Source organism: Amphimedon queenslandica, unplaced genomic scaffold, assembly GCF_000090795.2.
Source record: "Amphimedon queenslandica unplaced genomic scaffold, v1.1 AMPQUscaffold_13495, whole genome shotgun sequence".
Classification (NCBI taxonomy): domain Eukaryota; kingdom Metazoa; phylum Porifera; class Demospongiae; order Haplosclerida; family Niphatidae; genus Amphimedon; species Amphimedon queenslandica.
This window is the reverse complement of record NW_003546269.1, coordinates 175560-199946: the sequence shown is the minus strand read 5'-3', so window position 1 is coordinate 199946 and position 24387 is coordinate 175560. Positions and strand designations below refer to the sequence as shown.

General features: G+C 36.9%; 7 protein-coding genes across 8 annotated transcripts in view; 5 read left to right on the top strand and 2 right to left on the bottom strand.

Moving 5' to 3' along the window:
- Positions 1 to 79: 79 nt before the first annotated feature.
- LOC109580360 (uncharacterized) lies at positions 80 to 2752 on the top strand. Its single transcript, XM_019993411.1, has one exon. The coding sequence runs from the start codon at positions 80 to 82 to the stop codon at positions 2750 to 2752; it is 2673 nt and encodes an 890-aa protein (XP_019848970.1).
- A 279-nt stretch (positions 2753 to 3031) lies between these two features.
- LOC109580376 (uncharacterized) lies at positions 3032 to 4730 on the top strand. Its single transcript, XM_019993444.1, has 5 exons — positions 3032 to 3172; positions 3326 to 3765; positions 3996 to 4150; positions 4317 to 4499; positions 4576 to 4730. The coding sequence occupies exons 2-5, from the start codon at positions 3339 to 3341 to the stop codon at positions 4591 to 4593; spliced, it is 783 nt and encodes a 260-aa protein (XP_019849003.1). The 5' UTR covers positions 3032 to 3172; positions 3326 to 3338; the 3' UTR covers positions 4594 to 4730.
- A 3-nt stretch (positions 4731 to 4733) lies between these two features.
- LOC100641623 (40S ribosomal protein S21-like) lies at positions 4734 to 5569 on the bottom strand. Its single transcript, XM_003384279.3, has 5 exons — positions 5404 to 5569; positions 5303 to 5366; positions 5178 to 5249; positions 4891 to 4946; positions 4734 to 4833 (listed from the first exon to the last, which is right to left on the bottom strand). Exons 1-5 carry the CDS (start codon positions 5451 to 5453, stop codon positions 4824 to 4826), a joined length of 252 nt encoding a protein of 83 aa, XP_003384327.1. The 5' UTR covers positions 5454 to 5569; the 3' UTR covers positions 4734 to 4823.
- A 578-nt stretch (positions 5570 to 6147) lies between these two features.
- LOC105316805 (syntaxin pep12-like) lies at positions 6148 to 8423 on the top strand. Its single transcript, XM_019993443.1, has 10 exons — positions 6148 to 6280; positions 6388 to 6450; positions 6901 to 6970; positions 7017 to 7107; positions 7220 to 7297; positions 7347 to 7403; positions 7460 to 7579; positions 7652 to 7724; positions 7964 to 8046; positions 8098 to 8423. The coding sequence occupies exons 1-10, from the start codon at positions 6184 to 6186 to the stop codon at positions 8212 to 8214; spliced, it is 849 nt and encodes a 282-aa protein (XP_019849002.1). The 5' UTR covers positions 6148 to 6183; the 3' UTR covers positions 8215 to 8423.
- Positions 8424 to 8711: 288 nt separating this feature from the next.
- Positions 8712 to 10443, top strand: LOC109580364 (probable G-protein coupled receptor 157). The gene is made up of 3 exons (XM_019993416.1): positions 8712 to 9555; positions 9672 to 10001; positions 10165 to 10443. Exons 1-3 carry the CDS (start codon positions 8791 to 8793, stop codon positions 10390 to 10392), a joined length of 1323 nt encoding a protein of 440 aa, XP_019848975.1. The 5' UTR covers positions 8712 to 8790; the 3' UTR covers positions 10393 to 10443.
- Positions 10444 to 10520: 77 nt separating this feature from the next.
- On the top strand, positions 10521 to 13785 carry LOC105316804 (uncharacterized). Of its 2 annotated transcripts, XM_019993441.1 has the most exons (3): positions 10521 to 11207; positions 12983 to 13191; positions 13424 to 13785. In XM_019993441.1, the coding sequence occupies exons 1-3, from the start codon at positions 11118 to 11120 to the stop codon at positions 13488 to 13490; spliced, it is 366 nt and encodes a 121-aa protein (XP_019849000.1). In that variant the 5' UTR covers positions 10521 to 11117; the 3' UTR covers positions 13491 to 13785. The 2 variants fall into 2 exon arrangements, with proteins under 2 accessions (XP_019849000.1, XP_019849001.1); XM_019993442.1 differs by lacking the exons at positions 10521 to 11207; positions 12983 to 13191 and adding an exon at positions 13198 to 13315.
- Positions 13786 to 13858: 73 nt separating this feature from the next.
- LOC105316803 (arginine-glutamic acid dipeptide repeats protein-like) overlaps positions 13859 to 24387 on the bottom strand; it is an 11619-nt gene continuing 1090 nt past the window's right edge. Inside the window, exons 3-22 of the mRNA XM_019993435.1 lie at positions 23254 to 23353; positions 22021 to 22114; positions 21271 to 21375; positions 20886 to 20934; positions 20549 to 20689; positions 19667 to 19722; positions 19544 to 19601; positions 19454 to 19495; positions 19132 to 19236; positions 18984 to 19064; positions 18266 to 18419; positions 17825 to 17885; positions 17730 to 17761; positions 17305 to 17403; positions 17099 to 17142; positions 16914 to 17031; positions 16097 to 16335; positions 15804 to 15979; positions 15456 to 15660; positions 13859 to 15194 (exon numbers count right to left, since the gene is read on the bottom strand). Of these exons, the coding sequence (XP_019848994.1) occupies positions 14076 to 15194; positions 15456 to 15660; positions 15804 to 15979; positions 16097 to 16335; positions 16914 to 17031; positions 17099 to 17142; positions 17305 to 17403; positions 17730 to 17761; positions 17825 to 17885; positions 18266 to 18419; positions 18984 to 19064; positions 19132 to 19236; positions 19454 to 19495; positions 19544 to 19601; positions 19667 to 19722; positions 20549 to 20689; positions 20886 to 20934; positions 21271 to 21375; positions 22021 to 22114; positions 23254 to 23353 (3078 nt within the window). The 3' untranslated portion in view covers positions 13859 to 14075. The remainder of the gene's footprint in view (positions 15195 to 15455; positions 15661 to 15803; positions 15980 to 16096; positions 16336 to 16913; positions 17032 to 17098; positions 17143 to 17304; positions 17404 to 17729; positions 17762 to 17824; positions 17886 to 18265; positions 18420 to 18983; positions 19065 to 19131; positions 19237 to 19453; positions 19496 to 19543; positions 19602 to 19666; positions 19723 to 20548; positions 20690 to 20885; positions 20935 to 21270; positions 21376 to 22020; positions 22115 to 23253; positions 23354 to 24387) is intronic.

Here is a 24387-nt window from a genome sequence, read left to right as displayed (position 1 = left end):
AGAGAAGACAAGTTCAGGGATCGTTTTGCTTCAATATAGCTGGTCCCCACCTTGTGGTTAGGTGGGGACCAGATGAGATATGGCTACTAACTCTGAAAATGATTTACGCGAGACTAAAGATGATTATTATGAAAATGACAGCATCACAGATTTTATTGATGAAATTTATGAAGAAGCAGGAGTTGCTATAGATCCATTTGAAGAAGGATATTCAGAAGATGATCCTTTTGCAGAAGAAGAAGCAGAAGCAGATGAAAAAGAAAGACTTACAGATGAATTTTATGAATTTAGAAAACTGCAAATAACCAAAGGAGCACTTGCTGAAGGACAAATGGATGTTGCTTATTCACGTGTCCTATTCCTGGGTACTGCTGGTGTGGGGAAGACATCTTTTAAACGATCCCTTATGAAACTACCATGGAAACCTAACACTACCAGTACTATCATATCAAATATTAGCAAAGTCCGTCCATTTACACACAAGTGGCACACTGTTAAAGATGAAAAATGGAAAGTTGCAACACATGAAGATGAAATAGAAGAATTGGCTCATTTAATTTTAGCTGTTTTTAAGAATGAAAATACGCCCATTTCAACATATTTTTCAGATTTTAAGAAGAAAACTGTCCAATCAATACCAAATGGAATTGAAGATGAAATTATTTCTCAGGCTTGGTCTCGTGCAAACTCCCTTAAGCCATCATTTTCATTGGAGCAACCATTACTTGCTCAGCCTTTTCTTCATTTTTGGGATTGCGGTGGTCAACAACCTTTTCTTGAAATTTTGCCAGTTTTTCTCACCTCTCGTACATTGTTTTTTATTATTTTTGATGCTGAGAAAGATTTACAATCCAACTGGAAATCTGTACTTCATATTGATGGTACGAGGGTTGACCAGGAAGAGGGTACAATGACAACACTTGACTACATGCTGAATTGGATGGCTAATATTCATGGCCACCTAATGATTTATGATAAAGATGGTGGTGTTTGTGAATACCCACGAATGTATTGTATTGGCACTCATGGAGATTGTATAACAGAAAAAAGGAAATTGGAAATTAAGCATGAGCTGGAACATCATTATGAAGGCAAAGATTATGAAACTTTAATGAAAGCTACAGCGATTGTTGATAACACCACTTCTGGACAAGGTGAAGCTGAAGATTCTTCTTTTGGAGAGCTACGGGAAGCTGTCATTAAATTTACAACTGAAAAGCTTATTGTAAAGACACCTGTCAGCTGGGTTCTCTTTCGGAAAGTACTTCAGGTTCTCAGTAAAAATATTAATGTCATTAATCTTACAAGAGCTTATAAAATTGGAGTTGCTAGCAAAATTCCTCAAAGAGATGTGCCTCATGTTCTCACCTTTTATCATGAACTGGGTGTTTTGTTGTTTTACCCTCAACTCATGGGCATGAAGGATAGTATTGTAATCAATCCAAAGTATTTTGTTGGTGCATTAGGAGAAATTTTTCCATTGACCAAAAATAATGACAGCGGTTATCAAAAAGAATGGAAGCTTTTTCACGAGTTTGGCATTCTTGTCCAACCACTTTATGTAGAAGTATGGAAAAGGCACAAAGATTTAAAACCAGTATTTTTCATTGAAGTACTTGTATATTTTCGTCTTGCAGTTGAAGTTAAAACAGATAAATACCCTCCTTCTTCCAAACAGTATTTTATGCCACTTGTTCTTCAATCAAAATCAAGTGATGAAATTAAGTTGTTGGCAACTTCATGTTCTTATTCTGTAGCACCAATTCACATTACATTTAGTAGTGGGTATGTACCACCTGGTTTCTTTACTCGTTTTATCGCTGTAGTTACAGATGACCCAAACACCGAACTCTGTCTTGAGGATGGAGTCTATAGAAATTGCGTCAGTTTTCGTTATCAACATCTTTACAGTAAAAGTATTGAACATATATTAGTCACTGATCGCCATAATGTCATTCAGATTAATGTTAGTCATCATCCTGCTTCATCAGATTCCTTATCTGTCCATGAAATTTGCCAAAATATTTTAAGTCTTTTACAAAGTGCCACACAAGAAGTTGCAGATATTTTAGAAAAATGTGGCGGGTGTCCAACCAGTAGTGAATGTATGAAATATGTTGTGACACAAAAGTTCCAATATATCTGCACTAACTGTTCTTCGTCTTCTTCACTTCATTATCTAAAAACTGCACCAACCAAGCAAACCACTGATGTGCATGTGTGTTGTTCAAATGACCGTAAATATAGACCACTAACTGATGAGGAACGAGTTTGGTTTGAAGATCCCATTGATCATAAAAAATCTGATCAAGCAAATTTAAGCACAGAGCACTACAGTGGTAACAATGAAACAACACGTTATATTTGTGCTAGTAAAGCTAGCAATACTCATCTTGCTGTTGCCTTTTCAGAGGATATAGGTTCAATCATGGAAGAATCATCAAGTCCTAATCTTTGTATTGAAGATCTTGATGATGTCATTGAAGAGTTATCCAACTTTGACGTAATTAACTGGCAACACCTGGGTCTTCACCTGGGCTTGTATGATCCTACTCTTAAAGCCATTGAAGAAAATTGCAGGGGAAAAGTTAGAAAATGTTTAATGGAGTGCATGGCTGCTTGGTTGAGGGGGGAAGATAAAGTTATTAAAAAAGGAGGGTCAAACTGGTTATCATTAGTGGCCGCACTCAATAAATCAGGAGAACAACACATTGCCAATGACATTAAAAAGAAGTTTTGTAAATTTAGTTAATTTTTTATGTAGTCTAGACTGTTGCTTTTTTTCTCTAACTAGATGTAATATGCTGCTTATATTTGTGAGGAATTTATTGTTAATTAAATTATCCATTACATTATTATTTCAATATTATTCATTACTCGGAATCCGTATTCGATTCCAGTCTCGAAGGTACTTGGAATCGGAGTCGAATGCAAATTTCATCTCTACAGGTTATGCTACACGTGACTCAAAAGTACCGATAGTAAAGGAAAATATACGGAGAGATAGCAATGTAGGTAATTAATTTACCGACGTAAACGGAATAGTATACGCCCACTAAAGACAAAAAGAGACAATTTCACAGTTGATTTTGGCTTTTTAAAATTCTTCAGAGTCTGCAATAGCTATTTTATTCAAAGAAAAGAGAAACGAGAAGAAATTTCTCCATTCAAAGTAAGAGATTGACGATATACTGTACCGAATCACCAAGGGGTTAATATTACCCAACTATGAAAGGGTTAATTTTAGGTCGCCATTTTAAAATGGCGTCCATCACCAATCTCCATTTGTATAAGCATCATTATCTTTTAAAAAAAAAATTCCTAGGTAAAGAGTTGTCATGGAAACCACAGAAACCCAAGCAGACCATGGGATACAAGTCACCTCTCCTGAAGAACCTGTTGTCATGGTAACATCCGGTGAAGCCCCACCCATCTCACTCACCCCGGTATCCACAGAGGTTCAGACATCTCCGCCTGTGACGACCATAAGTGCATCGGCACTCGTAGAGATATTAAACTCTGTGGCAACAGCAATTGTACCAGGAGATGGAGGGACAGGAGCGAACCTACAACTCCAGTTCCAATTAACGCCTGCCACTAATATTGAGGTAGTTGGTTGCATGCAAGAGGTTTCTGATCAAGTGTCTGGAGGAGGGAGGGTTGAAGGGCAGATAAAAGGGAAAGGTCAAAGTTTAAAGAAACAGACTGGAGGGAGGGGCAATCATGGGAAGCTTAAGGACAAGCAGCCATGGCATTATCACTTAGGTACCACACAATCATAGAATTAGAAATTATACGAAAATACACGACTCTAGCAAGTTAACAATGATTATTACACTGATATACATGTACATGTTAATATTAAATTGATGCTTGAGTGAACTCAAGCATGCTTCAAAAGGTCAGATTACTCACACTTTTAATCCAAAATTGAGAGTATACTCCGAGTGCCTAATGCATCATATAATTGTAAAACCACTTTTTCTCTGTGACAGGTGGTGTGAGACACTGTAGGGTTCCGCTATCTCCAGAGATAAAAGAAGCCTTAGAAGTAGCTTATGTGAGCAGAATAATGTCAAAGAACTTTCGTAAAGAAGGACAGCCGGAGAAAGAGAGAATAGCACAACTGACTGGGCTGGAACTGGATAAAGTGAGACAATGGTTTAAGTGTAGTTTGGAGGGTAAAATTCTCTAAATTTTTGATGATTGGTGGGTTTTGTTTTGCAAATTTGTGTAAATGTATACATCAGGACATAGTGAGATCTAAAGCCTTCAGTGTTTTGCACTCTTCTAGTGCAATAACTCTTATCCTTTAGGTACAAGAATGGTTTAAGAATCGTCGTAAAAAGGACAAGCTCGTCCAGTCTCGGGTCAATAGTCATGGGACACCTAAAGGAAAACGAGGCCGGAAATTACTCCTCCCTCACTCTGTGACTCGCTCTCTCAAAAATACACCACCCAATGCAACATCAGGCTCTCTTCTTAGCCAGTACAATCAAGTATGTACTTTTTATAAATTTTGGCAATTCTTGTCACTATTATAGTGACGTGTCATTTTGCAATTTTTCATTGTAGGTTGATAAAGAAGACTGACCCCAAGGACTGCATTAATATTATGTTCAACAAACTTTTCTAAAGTTGCATGCCATGCATATTCTCACGTCTGTTTTTAATCATTGGTTGAGGGCGGAGTCTGGCAAATTAGGCCCCTCCCCTTTTCTTCACTTAAAGGATTACAATTATAATAAATTGCAACAATTTATTTTGAAATGAAAACGAGTCACAGATGAATAAACACTTCATAGATATAAACATCTGTCCGCTTAATCTAGCCTATCATTCAAAAAAAGAAAAGAATTAAAAAACAACTACATTTGATTGCTTTCGTACCCTTTACATATTCCATCTTTGAGACACAAGCGATTCAAAGCATCGTCACTTTCACCCTAATTCAAAAAAAAAATTCTAACGAGTACATGTTATATTTGTATTTGACTAATGTCAAATTATTGCTAGGCGTTAAAATCCTTTTTGTCTACATTTTGTAATTTTTAACATTCTGCTATGGTCTTCATACTATAAAATGGGGAAATAATTTTTGTTGACCAAAACCAGGCAAAATTTGATGCTATGCAATATTTAACCCCAAAGACACGCCCACTAATTACGTAATTCACCATTCCTCTTAAAAATCCACACAGTGCATACGGCTTGTTTTGACCGGTGACTCTACCAGTGTTCGGATCAACCTATAAAATAATAAAACTAGTCACGTGACTTCAAGAGTAATCACGTGACTCACTTCAGCAACGTTTATCTGAACTGATGCATGGTCTTTGGCTGCTATTATTCTCTGAGTGTAGGAACTAGGAGACAAATAATTTTTAGAGAAAGTTTTCTTACCATTTTCTTGGTATGTAGGTGTCAACTACCTCTCCTGCGTCATTCTGCATGTTTTGAATGGTTCTATAACTTTTATTTTTTAATGGTTTTACACAAATAAAAGGAGAAAGAAAGAACCCAAAATACCACGTGCCTAAAAGAACTTGTCTTTTTTACGCATGCTCACTTTGGTTATTAAAATTTTGGCGAGGCGGGATCAGTTACAGAGGAGGTAGGACACGGTTGACCTTTGAGCAATAATTGCAAAGTTCAATTGCATTCCATTGGTATCACGTGATGAAAAATGGCAGCTTTCTGATGATTGTATCACAAAACTAGCTACTACTGCAGAAACTAGAGAGATCTATGACGACCCTTGACGGTTGTTAAAATCTTCATTGTATGGAGAATATTTCTTCTTTGATTATAGACATAAATATAAGAAGGAGAAAGAGACAGTGCATCTTAACTTTGATTCTCTTTTTTACTTCATCAGATAAATCAATCTTCGCTAGTTTAAGATGTTAAAAGTTACTGCAACTATCATAGTTTCTAGTGAATTAATGAAAGTCCTATTGACTCTATCTTGATGCTCTAAATTATTGCTAGAAGTGGTACTAGTGGAAGAATTTGGCCATTTTGCATCACGTGATACCAATGGAATGCAATTGAACTTTGCAATTATTAATCAAAGGTCAACCGTGTCCTACCTCCTCTGGATCAGTTATAAATTAAGTTATGAAATAAGGTGGGGTTTAGATTAATTTAAAAGGTGTGTGGCTAGCCTTGCAAAAACATCACATGATGGCGAACCCATTCGACGAAGGACCACAAAGAAATTATGGCAGTGTCTCTGGACAGGGTGGACGTGGTTTTAGTAGAGAGTCCTCTGGTTCAGGTCCGTAAATACCAAATTTATACATTTTTGTGCAATTGCAGAAGAACAATACATGAATATTATTAGTTTTGTTCCACCTTCCCTCCCTCTTCCATTTTCTTTTTTAGATTCAGAATTTCATCGAATGCGTAACACCATTTCTCACGCCTGCTCAGAAATTAACAGCCAAAGTAAGTTGAATGTCTACTAGTGGGTGTGGTTGATGATAGTAATAATAATAATGATGGGAATATTGCCTGATTTTTAAGTAACTTTAAAAAGTTTTTAAAAAATCCAGTTAGCTCAAATTTGCTACACAGCAAAAGAATCAGAAAAAAATAATAAAAATGGAGAATTCTCTCCTAGTCATTTTGACTATGTCCCTGTTTTGACCAGATTCTTAGCAACTTTAAATATACTGACGAGTAAAATCAAAAGTGGATAGGTTCTTAATATTGTATTGTAGCTATAGTCTAATCACTTTTGTACAATAAAGTTTATATTTCACATCTTAATGTTTACCTTTTCCTATCCAAATGGAGTATAATAGTATTGAGTATTGAATGAATTATGTACATGAATAGATACAATGTATTAGAGCAAATTATATATTGTAATTTTATTTCCTCTTTTCTTAATAGCTAACGAATTAAAGTCTTTGTGTAAAAAAATTGGAGGAAGACAAGATGACGCCGAGTTAAGGCAGCGAATGTAAGTAAAGCTGGTAAGACTATGTGGCCTTTATCTCTTTGTCTAGTCTTGCTGTAAGGAAAGCAGCATTTGAAAATGTGGAGACGACCACAGAGACTTTCAATACATTAATGACACGTTATGGTCGAAGCAATGATGTATGTTGTAGTATAAACCTTTGTACTTTATAAACCTTTCTCTCTCTTGTCCTTTATCTTATAATCTCTCTCTCTCTCTCGCTCGCTCTCTCTTTCTCTCTCTCTCCATTAGAGAGAACATACAATTGCTATCGAGTCACTACAAAAGAACTTCAGTAGAATAGCTAACGAGTTTTCTCAAGCCTACGAGGTGATTATAATATTTTCGTAAACATCGCATGTACATTTCTTTAAATTAGAGGATCGTCGGTCGTCTACAGGAGAATCCCAGACCTCGTGTCACTGACAGCGTCGTCGTAAGCTGTAGCTTTATTTTTCTCTCTCTTTTATTCGCTTTTAAATTTTTTAACAGAATACATCTGCTTCTGATGACACCATTCCAATATTAGAGGCAGAGCAGCAGCTGCATGAGCAAGACCAGATTCACGTCTCCTACACTGAGCAAAGAGCTGAAGCTGTAGAAAATCTAGCAGTGAGTCAAACTACCCATTCTTTGCTGGCATTAATTTGATTTTCTTGTACCTTGTACTCTTTTATTTGATAGTCTGAAATGCTCCATTTGCAAGACATAATGAACAGCATCAACAACATGGTCGTGGAGCAAGGAGAAACCATTGGTAAGGAAGGCTATTGTACTTTATAGCATTCATAGATCTAGAGGGATTTTAGAAGACTTTTGCTCTCTCGTATATATCCTCAAATCCCCCCATTTTTTAGCTTTTTGTCTTTCATATTTAGCCCATCTTTTAGTAAGATTAATTTCTAGATATAGCTATGTTCATAGACTTGAAATTAAATGCATCAGATTGTACTACAATATATTTTATGTCGCCTTTGTTTACTGTACTGTTGTTAGATAACATTGAAGCTCACGTTGAGAGAGCAGCAGTTGAGGTCGAATCAGGTCGAGTAAAACTAGGAGCAGCTGCCAGATATAAAGTAAGAGAAAGAAAGAAGGAACATTTTTGACCTTTTTTAATTTATTTTTAGAGATGTAATAGACGCCTATCGTTCTGTATCTTCCTGATTATTTTAGCTATTGTCATTGCCATCATTGTAACCATTTTGATCTTTACTTGTGGCGTCGCTCATGCATGCAAGAAATAAAGAGATTTTTGTTGACTGTTGAGTGGGATCTCTAATATAATTATTAATAATGTGTCATTTATGCGTGATTGTGTATGTGTGTATGTATGTAATTGTAATTGATACATGCTGAAGTAAATACTTTGTACACTATTGCTATTACTATTATAGTACAATTAATAATAATTATTATTATCACTATTTATGTCGTTAAGTATAATGAGGAGTAATATTCTGGAAGAATAGGATTGTTGTTGGTATGGATGTATTCATTTGTTCAAAATTCTGACCTGCCCTTGTTTGTGCTGCTTTTTGATAAATCAATAGTACAGAGGGAATCCTACTGATTTCTTTTAAATTTTGTATTCTAAAGCCTCTTTTTTGAAACTCAACTCTCCAATACTGTAGTCTTTAATTTGACATAATACTAGCACCATTTAATATTTAAATTATAAATGCTTAATTTCAATGTGAGAAATGATGACTGGGTAGCTTGCTTAGTAATCTTCACTTCTGAGCTCTTTTACATCTACTATCTACGCTTTATCTATCATCACTGCTAGGTAGGCGTGTGCTCAAAAGCTGTTAACTACAGAGATGGAAGAAGATGAGTGTCTGGAGTCCTTGTACATCAAATCCAGTGACTGTGTCGATGTTTCCTGTATAGATAGAGAAGTAAAAGACACTCTGCCCTTTACACTAGTCTCCTCCATTTTATCTGTGCTGGGAAGCACTGCAATCATAATACCTTTCTTCATCTGGAGAGAGATGAGGGCCTCAAACACAAGGAGGATTATATTCCTTCTAGCAGTGGCAGACTTATTTACTGCTGCTAGCTTTATTTCAGCCGTGGTAAGACACTATATCTTCCTCGAGGGCCATGAATATGATGGGGAAATTACCACTAGCTTCAGCATTGAAGTGAGGAAAGACACAGGGTATAAGAATTTCTGCGAAGTCCAGGCATTTTTTACAGTTTATTTCCAATGCGTGGCTTTCTTCCTCACAGCATTTCTTGCAGTTTATTTCTTCATCATTTTAGTCCTCAAGAATCTGAGGCTGGCCAGAAAATTAATGCTACCATTCTGTCTCAGTGCTTGGGCCGTACCGATCATAATTTGTGGCTACGTCCTTTCACATAGAAAGTTTGGTATTGGTGATTCAAGGACCTCTGTTGGCTGGTGTTTTATTGACAATAAATTTGTTCTGACTCGTAACAGGACTAAGCACGATCAAAACGTAGTTATATACTTCCTCTGGGAGCTATTTGCACAAAAACTCTGGGAGATGTTAGCTTTTTTTGTCATTATAGTCTGCTATTGTTTCATACTATTCACCAATAGATGCAAGTGCAGAAAGAAAGTGAGTTAAGTTAGAATGTACTATACTATATAGCTGTCAGGCATAGTAACAATCATGCTTTATATCTTAGAACTGCAAAATACATTTATAAAACTAAATGATTTTATGATTTTTAGATTAAGTTAAAGTCAGAAGAGAGCTCATTAATTGAGTCTGATGAAGATGGGCAGTGGACAACAAGGCATGCACAGATCAAGCCCAAACCTTCTACCCCTGCTAAAGGAATGAGAGACGTGCAAGCAGCTATATCAAAGGCAGATTGGAGGCTGGCCCTTGTGCCGCTAGTTTTCCTCCTGCTTCGTTTTTGGGGAAACCTCCGCTTCTTTATCTCAATGATGAATAACTGTCATGTGTATGCTGCTCACCCTAAAGAATACAGCGGGTTTTTCTGCGTCGAGCCAGAGTGCTTTAACTTGCTTTATAATAAAGAAATACTGACACTGCATGTAAGGATAAGTGAGAGAGAGAGGGAGTACAAACTATTAGTAAGAATTTGTGCTAAGATAACATTGTTATTACAGTGCTATTGTAAGTATTGTTGGAAGTGGGGCATGTGTTGATCACATGTTAAAATTTGATACTCTGCAATAATCATATCTGTATCTATAGGCGATTGGTGATCCAGCTCAAGGTTTTGGTAATGCTATTCTTTTTGTCTTTCTTTCAAGGAATATCATGAGCAAGCTGTTGGGACCTGTTTTAAAGGTTTTCAGGAGCTGTAGGAAAAAGAATGACGTTAATAATAACACGAGGAATGATAGTAGACCATCCAGAGCTGCAGTCATAGTGACTTATCATAGCAAAGATAAAAAATCACATTATGCAAAGATATATTGAGTGATAAGCTTTGATTTTAGAGCTGGTAGTGAATTTTTATTCCATTTTTATTCCAATTTTTAATTCACAATAATTAAAAAAATTCATTAGTGCGTAGGCGTAGATAAGCTGATTGGCCATCTCAATGGAAGACTTAAAAGAGGAGGGTATGTGCATTAATGCTTCTGATCGGGAGCTTGCTGATAGTAGTATCTTTTCTTGCGTTGAAGGATGCACGGAGCTCAAACGTCAGGAAACTCATCTTCTTGCTGGCAGTTGCTGATCTTTTCACTGCAGCCAGTTTCATTGCTGCCGTGGTGAGACGCTATGCCTTCATGAGCGGTCGTGATGTGGATCAAAATGTCAGCAGAAGCTCTACAATGAGGGAAGATTCGAGCTATTTGACATTCTGCAAAGCCCAAGCGGTCTTCACTGCTTACTTCCAATGCGTGACTTTGTTTCTCACTGCCTTCCTTGCAGTCTACTTCTTTATCATTTTAGTCCGCAATAATCATAGACTGGCCAGGAAACTGATGCTTCCATTCTGTCTCATGTCGTGGGGAGTGCCAATTATTATTTGCGGCTATGTCTTCGCAAATGACAAGTTTGGAATTGGTGACTCTCGTAGCTCAGTAGGCTGGTGCTTCATTGATAACATATTCATTTTATCAAGTAATCCAACCAGTTATAAGAATAAAGTCATCATGTATTTCCTCTGGGAGCTATAGGCACAGAAACTTTGGGAGATGTTAGCTTTTTTTGTCATTATAGTCTGCTATTGTTTCATACTGTTCACCAATAGATGCAAGTGCAGAAAGAAAATCAAGATAGATCAAGTAAGTGCAATGTAATTGTATTTTCTAAAAAATGGCTTCAAAATCACCTCCAATTTTTATTACATTTTCTGATACATATTGATGTCCTTATGCTGAGTAGCAAGTTTGAGCTGATTCCGACTTCAATTTTTTGAGTTACGGCCATTTAAAAAAACGGGCCTAAATCTGAAAAAATCCCTGTACTATAGCCCATGGTTTTTTCCAAAAAATGGCTCCGAAATCACCCCAAATTTTTATTACATTTTCTGATACATATTGACGCCCTTATGCTGTGTAGAAAGTTTGAGCTGATTCCGACCTCAATTTTTTGAGTTATGGCCATTTAAAAAACGAGCCAAAATCTGAAAAAATCCCTGTACTATAGCCCATGGTTTTTCCCAAAAAATGGCTAAAAATCACCTCCAATTTTTATTACATTTTCTGATACATATTGATGTCCTTATGCTGTGTAGAAAGTTTGAGCTGATTCTGACCTCAATTTTTTGAGTTACGGCCATTTAAAAAAACGAGCCAAAATCTGAAAAAATCCCTGTACTATAGCCCATGGTTTTTCCCAAAAAATGGCTAAAAAATTACCCCATTTTTTATTAGATTATCTAATGCATATTGATGTCCTTATGCTGTGTAGCAAGTTTGAGCTGATTCCGACTTCAATTTTTAAAGTTACAGCCATTTTAAAAAACGGGCCAAAATTTGAAAAAATCCCTGTACTATAGCCCATAGTTTTTTCCAAAAAAATGGCTAAAAAATCACACCCAATTTTTATTACACTTTCTGATACATATTGATGTCCTTATGATGTGTAGAAAGTTTGAGCTGATTCCAACTATTTTTTGAGTTACAGCCATTTTAAAAAACGAGCCAAAATCTGAAAAACTCCCTGTACTATAGCCCATGGTTTTTCCAAAAAATGGCCAAAAAATCACCTCCAATTTTTATTACATTTTCTGATACATATTGATGTCCTTATGCTGTGTAGAAAGTTTGAGCTGATTCCGACTTCAATTTTTAAAGTTACAGCCATTTTAAAAACGGCCCAAAATCCAGAAAAATCCCTGTACTATAGCCCATGGTTTTTTCCAAAAAATGGCTGAAAAATCACTCCCAATTTTTATTACACTTTCTGATACATATTGATGTCCTTATGCTGTGTAGAAAGTTTGAGCTGATTCCGACTTAAATTTTTTGAGTTACGGCCATTTAAAAAAACGAGCCAAAATCTGAAAAAATCCCTGTACTATAGCCCATGGTTTTTTCCAAAAAATGGTTGAAAAATCACTCCCAATTTTTATTACACTTTCTGATACATATTGATGTCCTTATGCTGTGTAGAAAGTTTGAGCTGATTCCAACTTCAATTTTTTGAGTTACAGCCATTTTAAAAAACGAGCCAAAATCTGGAAAAATCCCTGTACTATAGTCCATGGTTTTTTCCAAAAAATGGTTGAAAAATCACACCCAATTTTTATTACATTTTCTAATACATATTAATGTACTTATGCTGTGTAGAAAGTTTGAGCTGATTCTGACTTCAATTTTTTGAGTTACAGCCATTTTAAAAATGAGCCAAAATCTGAAAAAGTCCCTGTACTATAGTCCATGGTTTTTTTCCAAAAAATGGTTGAAAAATCACACCCAATTTTTATTACATTTTCTGATACATATCGATGTACTTATGCTGTGTAGAAAGTTTGAACTGATTCCAAGCTCAAGTTTTTGAGTTATTTTTAAAATAAGGAGGATCATATGCTACGTTATATATATTTCTTTTGTAGAAGAAACAAGAAGTGGCTCCAAAAGAAACAGACTCACTAGTCGATTCTGACGATGAAGGACAATGGACATCACACAAGCTATCAAACACAAAATCTTCCACTCAAGCGCAAGGAATGAAAAAAGTAGAAAAGGCAATTTCCAAGACGGATTGGAGGCTGGCCCTTGTTCCTCTCATCTTCCTCCTTTTTCGATTCTGGGGCAACCTCAGGTACTTTATCACAATGAGAAATGATTGTCACTTGTTTGTGGATGAGAACTATTTTGATGGCTACTTTTGCATCAGCGAGACCTGCTTTAACTTGCTCTATAGCAAAGGAATATTAATACTGCATGTAAGGACACAGCTAGTCTAACTATGTAGCATGAGAAACGATTGTCATGATACTTAATACTCAAGGGTATAATGATGTAACATATTCCATTTTGTTGTAATTTTTTAGGCATTTGGTGATCCTGCTCAAGGCTTTGGTAACTCCATTCTATTTGTCTTCCTTTCAAGAAATATAATGAGGCGACTGATAGCACCTGTTTTGAAAATATTGGCTCCACTAAACTGTAGAAAGAAGACAGAAGTGATAGAAGTCAACTCTAATAGAACTGAGCTTCGAAAAGACAGCAAACCAGCTAAAGCCAGGATAGTATTGACGTACAGTCATAAAATGTAATTTTTCAAGTACTAATAATTATTAATGTTTTTAAAAGACTTTAATAATTTCAATGTGTGATTTTGAAAAAAAAGAAAAAAAAGAATGTGACTAAAATTGTTATACACAATTATATTTATAATAATAATATGCATGAAGTTTTTATGATAATTTTAATAATAATAATAATAACTTTTAAAGGCAGGATAAAGCCTAAAAATAATTATAATACTGAGAAGGAGAGGGAATTGAAAATTTCAACAACTAATAATAATAATAATAATAATAATAATAATAACAAAGATCTATGTACAACAAACATACAGTACATATCAAGCAAAAAAATACATGATGGAGTCAATACACTTTGTATTTGCTTTAAGGCATGGATGAAGTGTGTGCTTATTTTTAAAATTTATTAACTTTATTATTTTTTTTTCATAAATTCTTAACTTCTATTTCCAGTCGTATGTAGATTCATGATGACACCAGGCCTTGCTGCAGCTGAAGACGATGTGGAAGAACCCGATGAAGACTGATGAGCATATTTCTGCTGTTGCTGCTGCTGGTGCTTAAGAAGCTCTTGCTGCAGGAGCAACTCTTGCTGCTGCTGCTGTTGCTGCTGCTGCTGGAGTAATATATACTGCTCCAATTGCTGGTACTGTGAGACAACATTCTGAAAGTTGGGGTTGTTGATAATGCTTGGGTTTTTCTGGTATTCTTGCATGTAAAGGAGGTATCGCCTCTGAAGATCTTGAAAGTGTTCCTGGCTAATGAGAGCAACCTGTGGGTTTTGCTGCTGTTGTAATAACAACTGCTGCTGCTGCTGTTGTTGGAGAGCTTCCAAGTTGGCGGCGACCATGTTATTGGGTAGGAGAGAGAGAGACAATGGCTGATGTGGGTGGTGATGGGCTCCTGGCTGATGGTGATGGGAGGACGAGGAAGAAGGCCCGTCGTCGTGGTGATGGGCACCGGTATCCATGACGATGGTAGGCGTGGCGACGATAGGATGAAAAGGATGGTGTGGATGGGCGGCTATGACTCCCTCGGGGAGCGAGTGGAGGGTGTGGCCGCTCCGTTGGAGGCGTGTCATTTCCTCGGGGGTCGGGAATTGAAATATCATTCCTTGCTGTTGCTGGTTGCCGTGCTCTGTGGCAGATTGTAAAATATGAGGTCCACCTGCTCCAGGCTGAAAGGCAACATGCTGTGCGGCTCCAGTCTCCAGCTGCTTCTGCATTGCCATTGCTAGCGCCTGTTGCTGTTGCTGCTGCTGCTGCCATATGAATATATCCTCTCTCGCCATGTGGGGGGGAAACTGACGTGCCATGGCAACGATAGAAGCCGGGTCGGCCCCGGGGGGGATTGTGGGGGTCAAAGCTGGAGGCATGGGAAAGCCGATAAAGTGTCCCGGGCCACTTGGAAGGTGTGGGTCGTATGTCGTGATGGTGGGGACTTGTTGCTTGGTGGAAGTGGTCTGTGTTTGAAGTTGAGGTGCAGGTGGGATGGGGTTGCTGGGGGGGAGTTCTGGCTGTCCAAAGGAGAGATGAGGAATGTGATGTGGAATAGCCTAAATAGAGAGAATATGATGAAAATGTGAGTGAAGCAACTTTAAAAATAATTCGTAAAAAATCCAATTTTGATTGGAATCAGCTCAAACTTTCTACATAACATAAGAACATGTATATGCATCAGAAAATGTAATAAAAATGGAGAATTCTCTCCTTTTCATTTTCGGTGAAATTTCGCCTGAGACCATGTACCCCAGTACAGGTACTAGTATAACGGCACATGCTATAAAATGAATTCATTATTAAAACTAATTAAATACCTTTTGTGGCTGTGCGAGTGCTTTCCTTTCTTCTGGCGACGGGTGAACATACACAAGATCTGTTCTAGCGCAAGATGATTCCGTATCCTTGCTGACTCTCATGAAGGACTGTGGTATGGGATTCTGAGGTATGGGAGTATGGGTAAGAGTCTGAAACGCTTTAGAAAATGGAACCGAGCTCTTCGGAGTAGTAGCAGACAACGGCCTACAACAATAATAAATATTTTAAAATTCAATTATGTAATAGTTCAATACTTATACTAATTAAAGTTAATTAATTTCAATTAATTAATTAATTTTAATTAATTATTGAGGTCGTGAATTATTAATGAGCGAACGCCCTCTTACCCAGTTCTCTCTTCTCCACTGCTTTCCGGGCTCTGTGAGCTGGACTGCTGCTCCTCCAGCGACTTCCTTCCATTATCATCTTCTTCCTCCATTACTCCTTCCTCAAACTCGTCATCGTCTCTTGCATAACTAGTACTTGGGCCGCTACCGCCTCCGTCTTCATCGCTGGCCGCTCCCTTTAAAAATGAGGGAAAGAAAAAATGTATAAGTCAAAAATATACAAAGATTCGCCAAATTTTCTTGCTAAATGTAATTATTATTAATATTATAATAATTACTGTTATTTTACGTACTTCTCTCTGTTGATCTTTTTCCTCTTTGATTTTTTTCTCAGACGGTTCGGAGCTAGCGGATGCTTCTCCCTCGCTGGCTCCTCCCCCTGCCATGCCTCCTGATATATTAGCAGCTGTCTTGTTATCGTTGTCAAGTAAGTCCATTAGTGATCGCCTCTGCTGTAGTTCCCTGTTCCTCTTTTTAGTGCTTATTGGGACTTCGAAACTCTCAGTACTGCTGAATTCACTCGTTTCAGAACCTAGAAAAACCATCATCATTATCTGTAATTTTATCATTACAAAAATATTGACAGGGAATTAATATCGGACGATCAACGATTGCAATATAAGCAAATATAAAACCTGCCATTTAGTTTGCATCCTAAATGACACATCTGCTAATTCACTAATATAAACTTCACCAATTGCAAAATCACCAAAATTTAATTCCCACCAATATTTCCAGGAGTGCAATAGCACATAGTTTTATTATTCATTGCAGAGTCTTGTTTACATTCCATTTCCATGTGAGGAACATGTTTAAATACTATAATTTGTTGTCAAACATTTAATTAATTTAATATTATAGACACTACACACACACACACACGCCTTACATGAACTAAATGTATAAATAAAAATTACACACATAAATGCTTAGAAATAGCATTTACATGTACATGAATATGCATAAAAAACGTAGGTTATTATTATTATTTTTTTAAAAGACAATTTAGAAATTTAGGAGCTTTAGGAATGAAGCACAACTCTTGGCCCTAGTACATGTACTAATTGTCTTCCATTTATTTCTATTTATTTTATTTTATTTTATTCATACCTTCTTCATCTTCATCAGAGTCTGACTTGCTGAATATTTTCCCGTTCCTCAGGCCAGCGTGAGGGAGACGCACATTGTTGCTGTTCCTAGTCTTCCTCCTACTCTCTTCAGCAAGAGCCTGTAGAGAAAGAGAGAGAGGGGGGGGGGCTAAATTGCTTCCTGTTTGAGATTTCAAATTCTCTTACCACGTGGTAGTCTTTAAACATGAAGGCAGGCGGCTCACGTTTAACTGAAGTGAGAGAGAAAGAAGAGAGAAATATAAAGAGGAAATTAATATTAAACTATAAGTACATGTACTTGTACTACATATAGTAATAGGTATAACAGTCATAGTTTACATGGTTTTATAGATGTACATGTAGCATGTATATGTATTTTATACATTGCTAACCTGTCAAAGGCCTCATGCAGCTGTACTTTCTAAAATATAGTCTACAATCATTGCAGAGTATCGTCTTGTTTGAACCACTGTGGTGCCAGCTGCTCGACTCTGAAATGAGAGAGAGGGGGGGAGAGAGAGAGAGAGGAGAGAGAGAGAGAGAGAGAGAGAGAGAGAGAGAGAGAGTAAAGGAGAATGTGGCAGGAGTTACATGCAGGTATATGCTATGATATGTACATGTACAAGATATTAGTGAACATGTTTATCAAAACAAACCAAGTTAGTAGCATCAATAATGTTGGCACTCGCAATTCTAATACAATCAACTCAAAACACAAAATATGTGTACCAACACATACATGTACAACGTAGATCACACACACACATTATTATTATTATTTATTATTATTATTATTATTATTATTATTAATTCTTACCAGTGCTATAGCAATGTCTGCAAGCATGATAACTGTCGAGAAAAAAAGAAAGAAAATAAATTATACTAATAATAATTATTATTATTAGAACTCACACGAAGCATTTCTCTCCCTCATCATCGATCATTTCATCTTCTTCACCAGAACTGACATCAACTGGAGGAGAGAAAGAGAACAAGGAAATGCAAATTAAAATACTTTAAATTGTCACATTTAAAAACCCTATAGTAATATACCACCACCATACAGCCTAGCTTGCAGGCAATATTCTACAGAGTGGCAGTGAATCTGTGGTTGCTTTGATCTTATAAGCAAGATGTAGCCCAGAGTATAACAGCTCTCCTTCCTTGACTACAGTGTTATGCTACAAGATCAAAGCCACCACATATAATATAACTGACTGGTGTATGATAAACTTAGTTCTCACATTTCTTAGAACTCTCCTTCCCTATCTCTCAATGATTTGTTCCTTAATTTCCTTCACCCCCCCCTCTCTCTCTCTCTCTCTCTCTCTCTCTCTCCCCTCTCTCTCTTACTGAATTCCTTTTCTGGTTCTGGTGACTTGTCCTCAGGCTTCATCATGGCCCTGCTCATCCTAATATGAAACTGCTTCCTCTGCTTCCTTGTGTTGCGAGAGGACAGACCAGCTGTGGTCTTCTTCCAGTAGTAATAATATTCAATTAATTCAGTCTGTGAAGAGAGAGAAGGAGAGACAGAGAGATAAAAGGTACGATCAAAGAATGAGTTAAGTCACAATGTGTGTATGGAGATCAAGAGTTTAATTAGATTATAGTAATAATTGAAATATTTACACAGTCTATAGACTGCCAGCGTTATCATTATAACAATTATATAAATAAATAAATAAATAATAGTAATAATAATAATAATAATAATAGCAATAATAATAATGAATTAGAATAAAAGAAGTACAGTGTAGCCTCTATATAATGGACACTTTGGGGTCAAGGAAGTGTCTCTGTTATACAGAGGTGTCCTTTATGTGGAGGTTATTTTATACAGTAAGGAATGTAATTGGTAGACTAGGTTAATGGAGGTGTAGTAGAGAGAACTGTATTCACTAAATACATGTAGATGTACATGTATGTTCATTCATTAATGACAGCTACATGTACATGTACATGTATGAGTGTGTACATGTACATGTACAGGGAATCAGTTGAGTGTGTGTGAGTGTGGTTGGTTGGTTGGTTGGTTGGTGTCTCTATCTTTTCAAAGTTTGTTTGTACTCACTATTTCTTTATTTGGCAATAACTCATTCTTTATCTTTCTGAAGTTTTTACCAAACTGTCTCATCCCTTTGGCAAAAAGGAGCTGGAGGGAAAGAGGAAAAGAAGAAAGATTAATCATAAGGTACATTAAGTGAAGGCATTTTGATTACAGAGTGTTCTTTGCTCCAGTTTTTCTTTCTGTGGAGCTTCCCTACATTTGGCTTCTTGATTATTGCCAGGAGTGCTTTCTCAGTATCATAATCATTACTATGAAGCTAAAGGGAGGGAGAGGGAGAGAGAGAGAGAGAGAGGGAAGAGAGAGAGAGAGAGATAATAAAGGATAATTAAGTTCTTCAGAAGTATATGTACACATACATGTACATGTAAATAATAGGCAAAGTGTGTGTGTTTAAATATGACAGAAATATGATACTTTGTCTATAGCTATAATGATGAGTGATCATCCTCAAAGTATTTCAATTTTTAACTTACCACATCAAAAGCTCGCTGAGTAGTCTCATCAGAAGAAGCGGCCTGTAAAGACATATTTAAATGCCATGATTGTATGAGGGCTATAATTACCATGTATCCATCTCTTACTAGTCCTTGCATACACACTCCAGCATGTAATGCTACACTCCTGTATAGAGAGATCGAGTGATAAAGGAAGGGGAGGGTGTGAAAATCTTAAATTCAAATGTATACCTTGCTGCCCTTAGGTACATGAGTAAATTATCATCATCAATATTTGTCTTCCAAATCTAGAGAGGGGGGAGGGGAGAGAGAGGGGGGAGAGAGAGTGAGAGGGGGGAGAGAGAGTGAGAGAGAGAGAGAGTGAGAGAGAGAGAGAGTGAGGGAGAGAGATGTGCTTATTTAAACATAAACTAACAAAGTGAAAAACAAACTATGTATACCCAAAACACTAACACAGCTGCTACTCCTGGCAGTATCAACCAATCAAACAGAACAAAAACACATTCATAATGCACAAATCACTCTGATAAATCACTGATATTCATTAAAATAATAATTACACTCTCAATTAGCCAAACAAGTATGTAAGTATGTACATTATGCGGTTCTGTGTGCATACCCATTTATTTGGGTATTTCTAATCAACAGGCCCATTATCTACTCTCATTCAAGCATTCAAAAGCCATAAGCACAACAGTATGTACACTAGTATGTACAGCTGCAATGAAAGAGACTGGAGCGGCTGCTTTTTGTAAGAAAAGGGACTAATGTGTACCATATCAGAAGCATTGAGTGTAAATGGATTGAACGCGGCAAGCGTGGCCATTATTATATTTCTCTCCCAGACTTTACAAGCTGACTAATAAGACAGTGATCATGCTAAAGGAGGTGTACATGTGGCGTGTATCTAGAAAGAGATTTTAAAAATAAAAGTACATGTACATGTACATTGTAGATAAAAGGTGGGCCGAGTTTGTATTCATAACCGGCCACACTGACCACATTGATAGATGTAAAATAAACAATTCATTATATTAGTGTCCTTTCACTAAACACACACGTCACTTATGCCACTTCTATACCCTAGCTCTTTCTCTCTGAACAGTCACTTACTAGTGTTTCAGAAGGAGGAGATGTTTGATCACTAACGCTATATCTGTCCAGTTTCTTTGTTTCTTTGTGTTCTCCATCTTGCTTATTGCTGTCCTCCTTCTCCTCACTGTCACTGAATGGTTTATAATCAGGGAGTTCAGCCTGAAAGAGAGAGAGAGAGAGGGAAAGAGAGAGAGAGAGGAGTGTGGGTGAAAAAGAGGGGAAACAGAAGACGTGTAAAAATAAGGAGGAGTGAAAGCAATTTGTCCTTGTGTGTATAGACTGTTCTGTGTGGCCAGGAGCTATTATACATGTAGTTCCAAATGTGTGTGTGAGTTTACATTGTTTATATACTAACTTGTTGGCTATAAGGAATAAATGAGAACTCATCCATTTTTGTCATTCTCCTAATAGGAATTAAGAGAAAAAGGGGGGAGGGAGGGAAAAGGGGGATTATGATGGAGTTATAGTGGTGTACATACAAGGGATAATGTAATAAAATCTACTGTTTGCTATAGACAGAGTAAGTAATAGTACAAATTGGCACAATTTTCACAGGTAGTTCTCTTCAATAGAAACATGTTAATAAGCAGCATAGTCACTAACTAGCACTGGACATAATAACACCTGCTGTTATCCCTCCTTCTCTCTCTCCCTCTCTCTCTCCCCTCCTCTCTCTCTCTCTTATCTTTGTTTACAGTTTGTTGTATAAAATTAGCACTGTTATGTCTTTGCTTCTTTACCTTGACTCAGGCTTGTAGCCATGTTGATAAAAGAAGTGATTCTCCAATGGAAGAAATGAAGCCATGTCAGTTATGGTAGAGAATTCTTCAACAACACATTTACCCCTTTAAGAGGAAAAGGGAGAGAGGGAAAAAGAGAGAGAGGGGAGAGGGAGGGAGAGAGAGAGGGGGAGAGAAAGTGACAAAAGGAAGAGAGGGGGAGAAAGAAAAATATTCATAAAAGGTACATATGTGAATTATGAATAAAATCTCTCATATTATCAACAATTACTCAAGCTGCTATACCATATACTAATGCAATTCATACAGTACATTTACATGTTCATATACATTTGTATTGTAGGACCTTCAATGTCCACAAAATTACATCATAGGACATATTACATCACATGATAACAGAGCGTGTAGAAATTAAGAGATCATTTGTTCACTATTGGATATGTTGCTTAGGATAAACGATAAGGTTGTATATGTATTCATAAATAGGATATTGTTTGTTAAATGTGTTTTGTTTACTTAAATAACATAATCAACATTCCACAAACACACACACACACAACTCTCTCTCTCTCTCCCCTCTCTCTCTCTGCATTTATTAAAAGGATTATTAGTATCGTGCAAGTATCAAGAAACATGTCAATTGTTTACACGTCCCGTTGTTGAAAATAAAGAATGCAATTAACACCATGTCAAATAACAAGAGGAGAGAGAGAGAGAGAGAGGAGAGAGAGGGGGGAGAGAGAGAGTTACCTAAATAAATGAGCTGGGTGAGTATCAACATTAAAAGCAGCAAAAAGTTCCCTGTCTCTTATAGAAGTAAGCGCAAAAGTAGCAGCATATTCACCTACAATAAAGATACAAATATAAATGAGAATAGATCAATAATACATAAACACATTCACACACATGTTGTGTACATGATATAAAATATATTATAATGCTTAATACTCATTGGTAGTGTGGGCTATGCCTGGCTTTAGTATGGGCTAATGGGAAAAATCAAATCAAACAAAAAATCTAATTATAATCACTGTATACATGATACACACACATGTACACATACATGTGTAAATATGTACATAGACTCATAGACACAATAATTTACTATACTGGTACCATGCATGTAACTGCACTGCAGGGTCTAATGAATTTTCCCAGAAATTCATGTGGCAGGGGACACTGCCTATGTGTCTTTATGTACAATGATGCTAAGGATATTCATTGGTTATAATATGCGACTGTTGACTATCCAAATGGTAATGTATATCAGTTATTGTAGAGATAAAGAGATTAGGGTCTAATGACAACTGGATTACATTAATACCAGATCACAATACATGGCGACTATGTGTACAGGTACTACATTGCTTAGTGGTGCATGGCTGGTTATTTGACAAATTTTGGTTGCATGCTTATGTTGACATTTTTGTGACAGAGAAAGAGAAGAAGGAAGAGAGAGAGAGGGAGAGACAGAGAGAGAAAGAGAGAGAAAGAGAGAGAAAGAGAGACAGAGAGAGAAAGAGAGACAGAGAGACAGAGACAGAGACAGAGATAGAGATAGAGACAGAGATAGAGACAGACAGAGAGAGAGAGAGAGAGAGAAAGAGAGACAGAGAGAGACAGAGAGAGAGAAGGTGTTAGGAAGTTGGCAACTGTGAACACATGCAAATACCACAAGAGATAAAGTGTTAAAATGCCAAATGCACACATCTTTGCAACTTTGTACAATCACACCAGCACAATTCACACATTCAAATAATAAAGGCACTATAGTGTACCCGGCTGGGTCATGAAAACATTAATCAAAAAGAGACAAAACAGAGTGTATCTCTCTAGAGGGAAGATTATAAAAACAGGATATGCTTCATTAAGAGGACCGTGTACCAAAATACACATAAAGGCTTGAATTATCATTATTAGGTAAGTTTTTGGTGGGAGATTATCTAGTGAGTGCAGCTGGTTTTGGTTTGAAAATGTACTCACTTAATTTCCTGTCCTCCATTAGCTGGTAATAGACTGCTTCTGGCAATTCACACACCCTATAGAACCACTTCACTTCAGCTGTGACTGTATCCTTTCTTGTCTGTTAGGAAGGGAGGAGGGGAATTATAGTCAATATATAAACCATTATATCAGAGACTCTCAAGTATAATATTACACTCTCTTTTGAGAGGTAATAATAATAACAGCTGTGAGCTATACATACATATCTATAAAAGAGGGTGAGACCAAGCTCCCTGTGTTTGGTTGGGAGGGAAAGAGGAGGGGAGAAGGGGAGGCACAAACTCAGTGGCTTCAAATTAGTTTAACCAAACTTTGGGGAAGAAAAGGGATCAATGCTAGTGTGGATTGTGTGGTTTTAGGGTCTACATGTTCTACTGGAAGAACAAACATTGTATTCTTCCCTCCTGTGTGGCAGACACGTAATGCACTACTAAACATCTTGTGAGCTCAATTGCCCGCAATGAAAGAATGAAATATGTTACAATGTTTTGTATGTATGTATGTATGTGTGCATATAAAGAAAGGTAAACTTTTTCATGTCCAGGCCAACCAGGAAGAATGGAATATGAAGAGAGTTTCAGTGTTGCCACACAAACAAGTGTATAATATGCATGTCCATATCATATGTATTATGTCTAAGAGATGACAACTCGTGTATCAAAATAAACACACTTATTTGTTTTACATGTAATACATAAAGTTTTAAGAAGGGAACGAGAGAGAGAGAGAGAGAGAGAGAGAGAGAGAGAGAGAGAGAGAGAGAGAGAGAGAGAGAGAGAGAGAGAGAGAGAGAGAGGGAGAGAGAGAGGGAGGGGGAGGAAGACAGCAGCCATTCAAAAGACAGAAGAAAGAAGAGGAAAGGGATGGAGAGAGAAAGTACGTGTGTATACATATGCATTTCGACTTTGCATGACAGATCATAATAAGGACATTTGTAGCATAGCAGGAATCATATAATTTCTAAGTATAATCTGACAGTTAAATGACTAGATGACAACAGGATTCTAACATAACTTGAGAGATTTGAATAGCTGGCAAGCTAAAACAGTTTTTGCTCGCACCTCCCTCCCTCCCTCTCTCTCTCTCTCCCTTTTGTCCTATCATTCATCAATT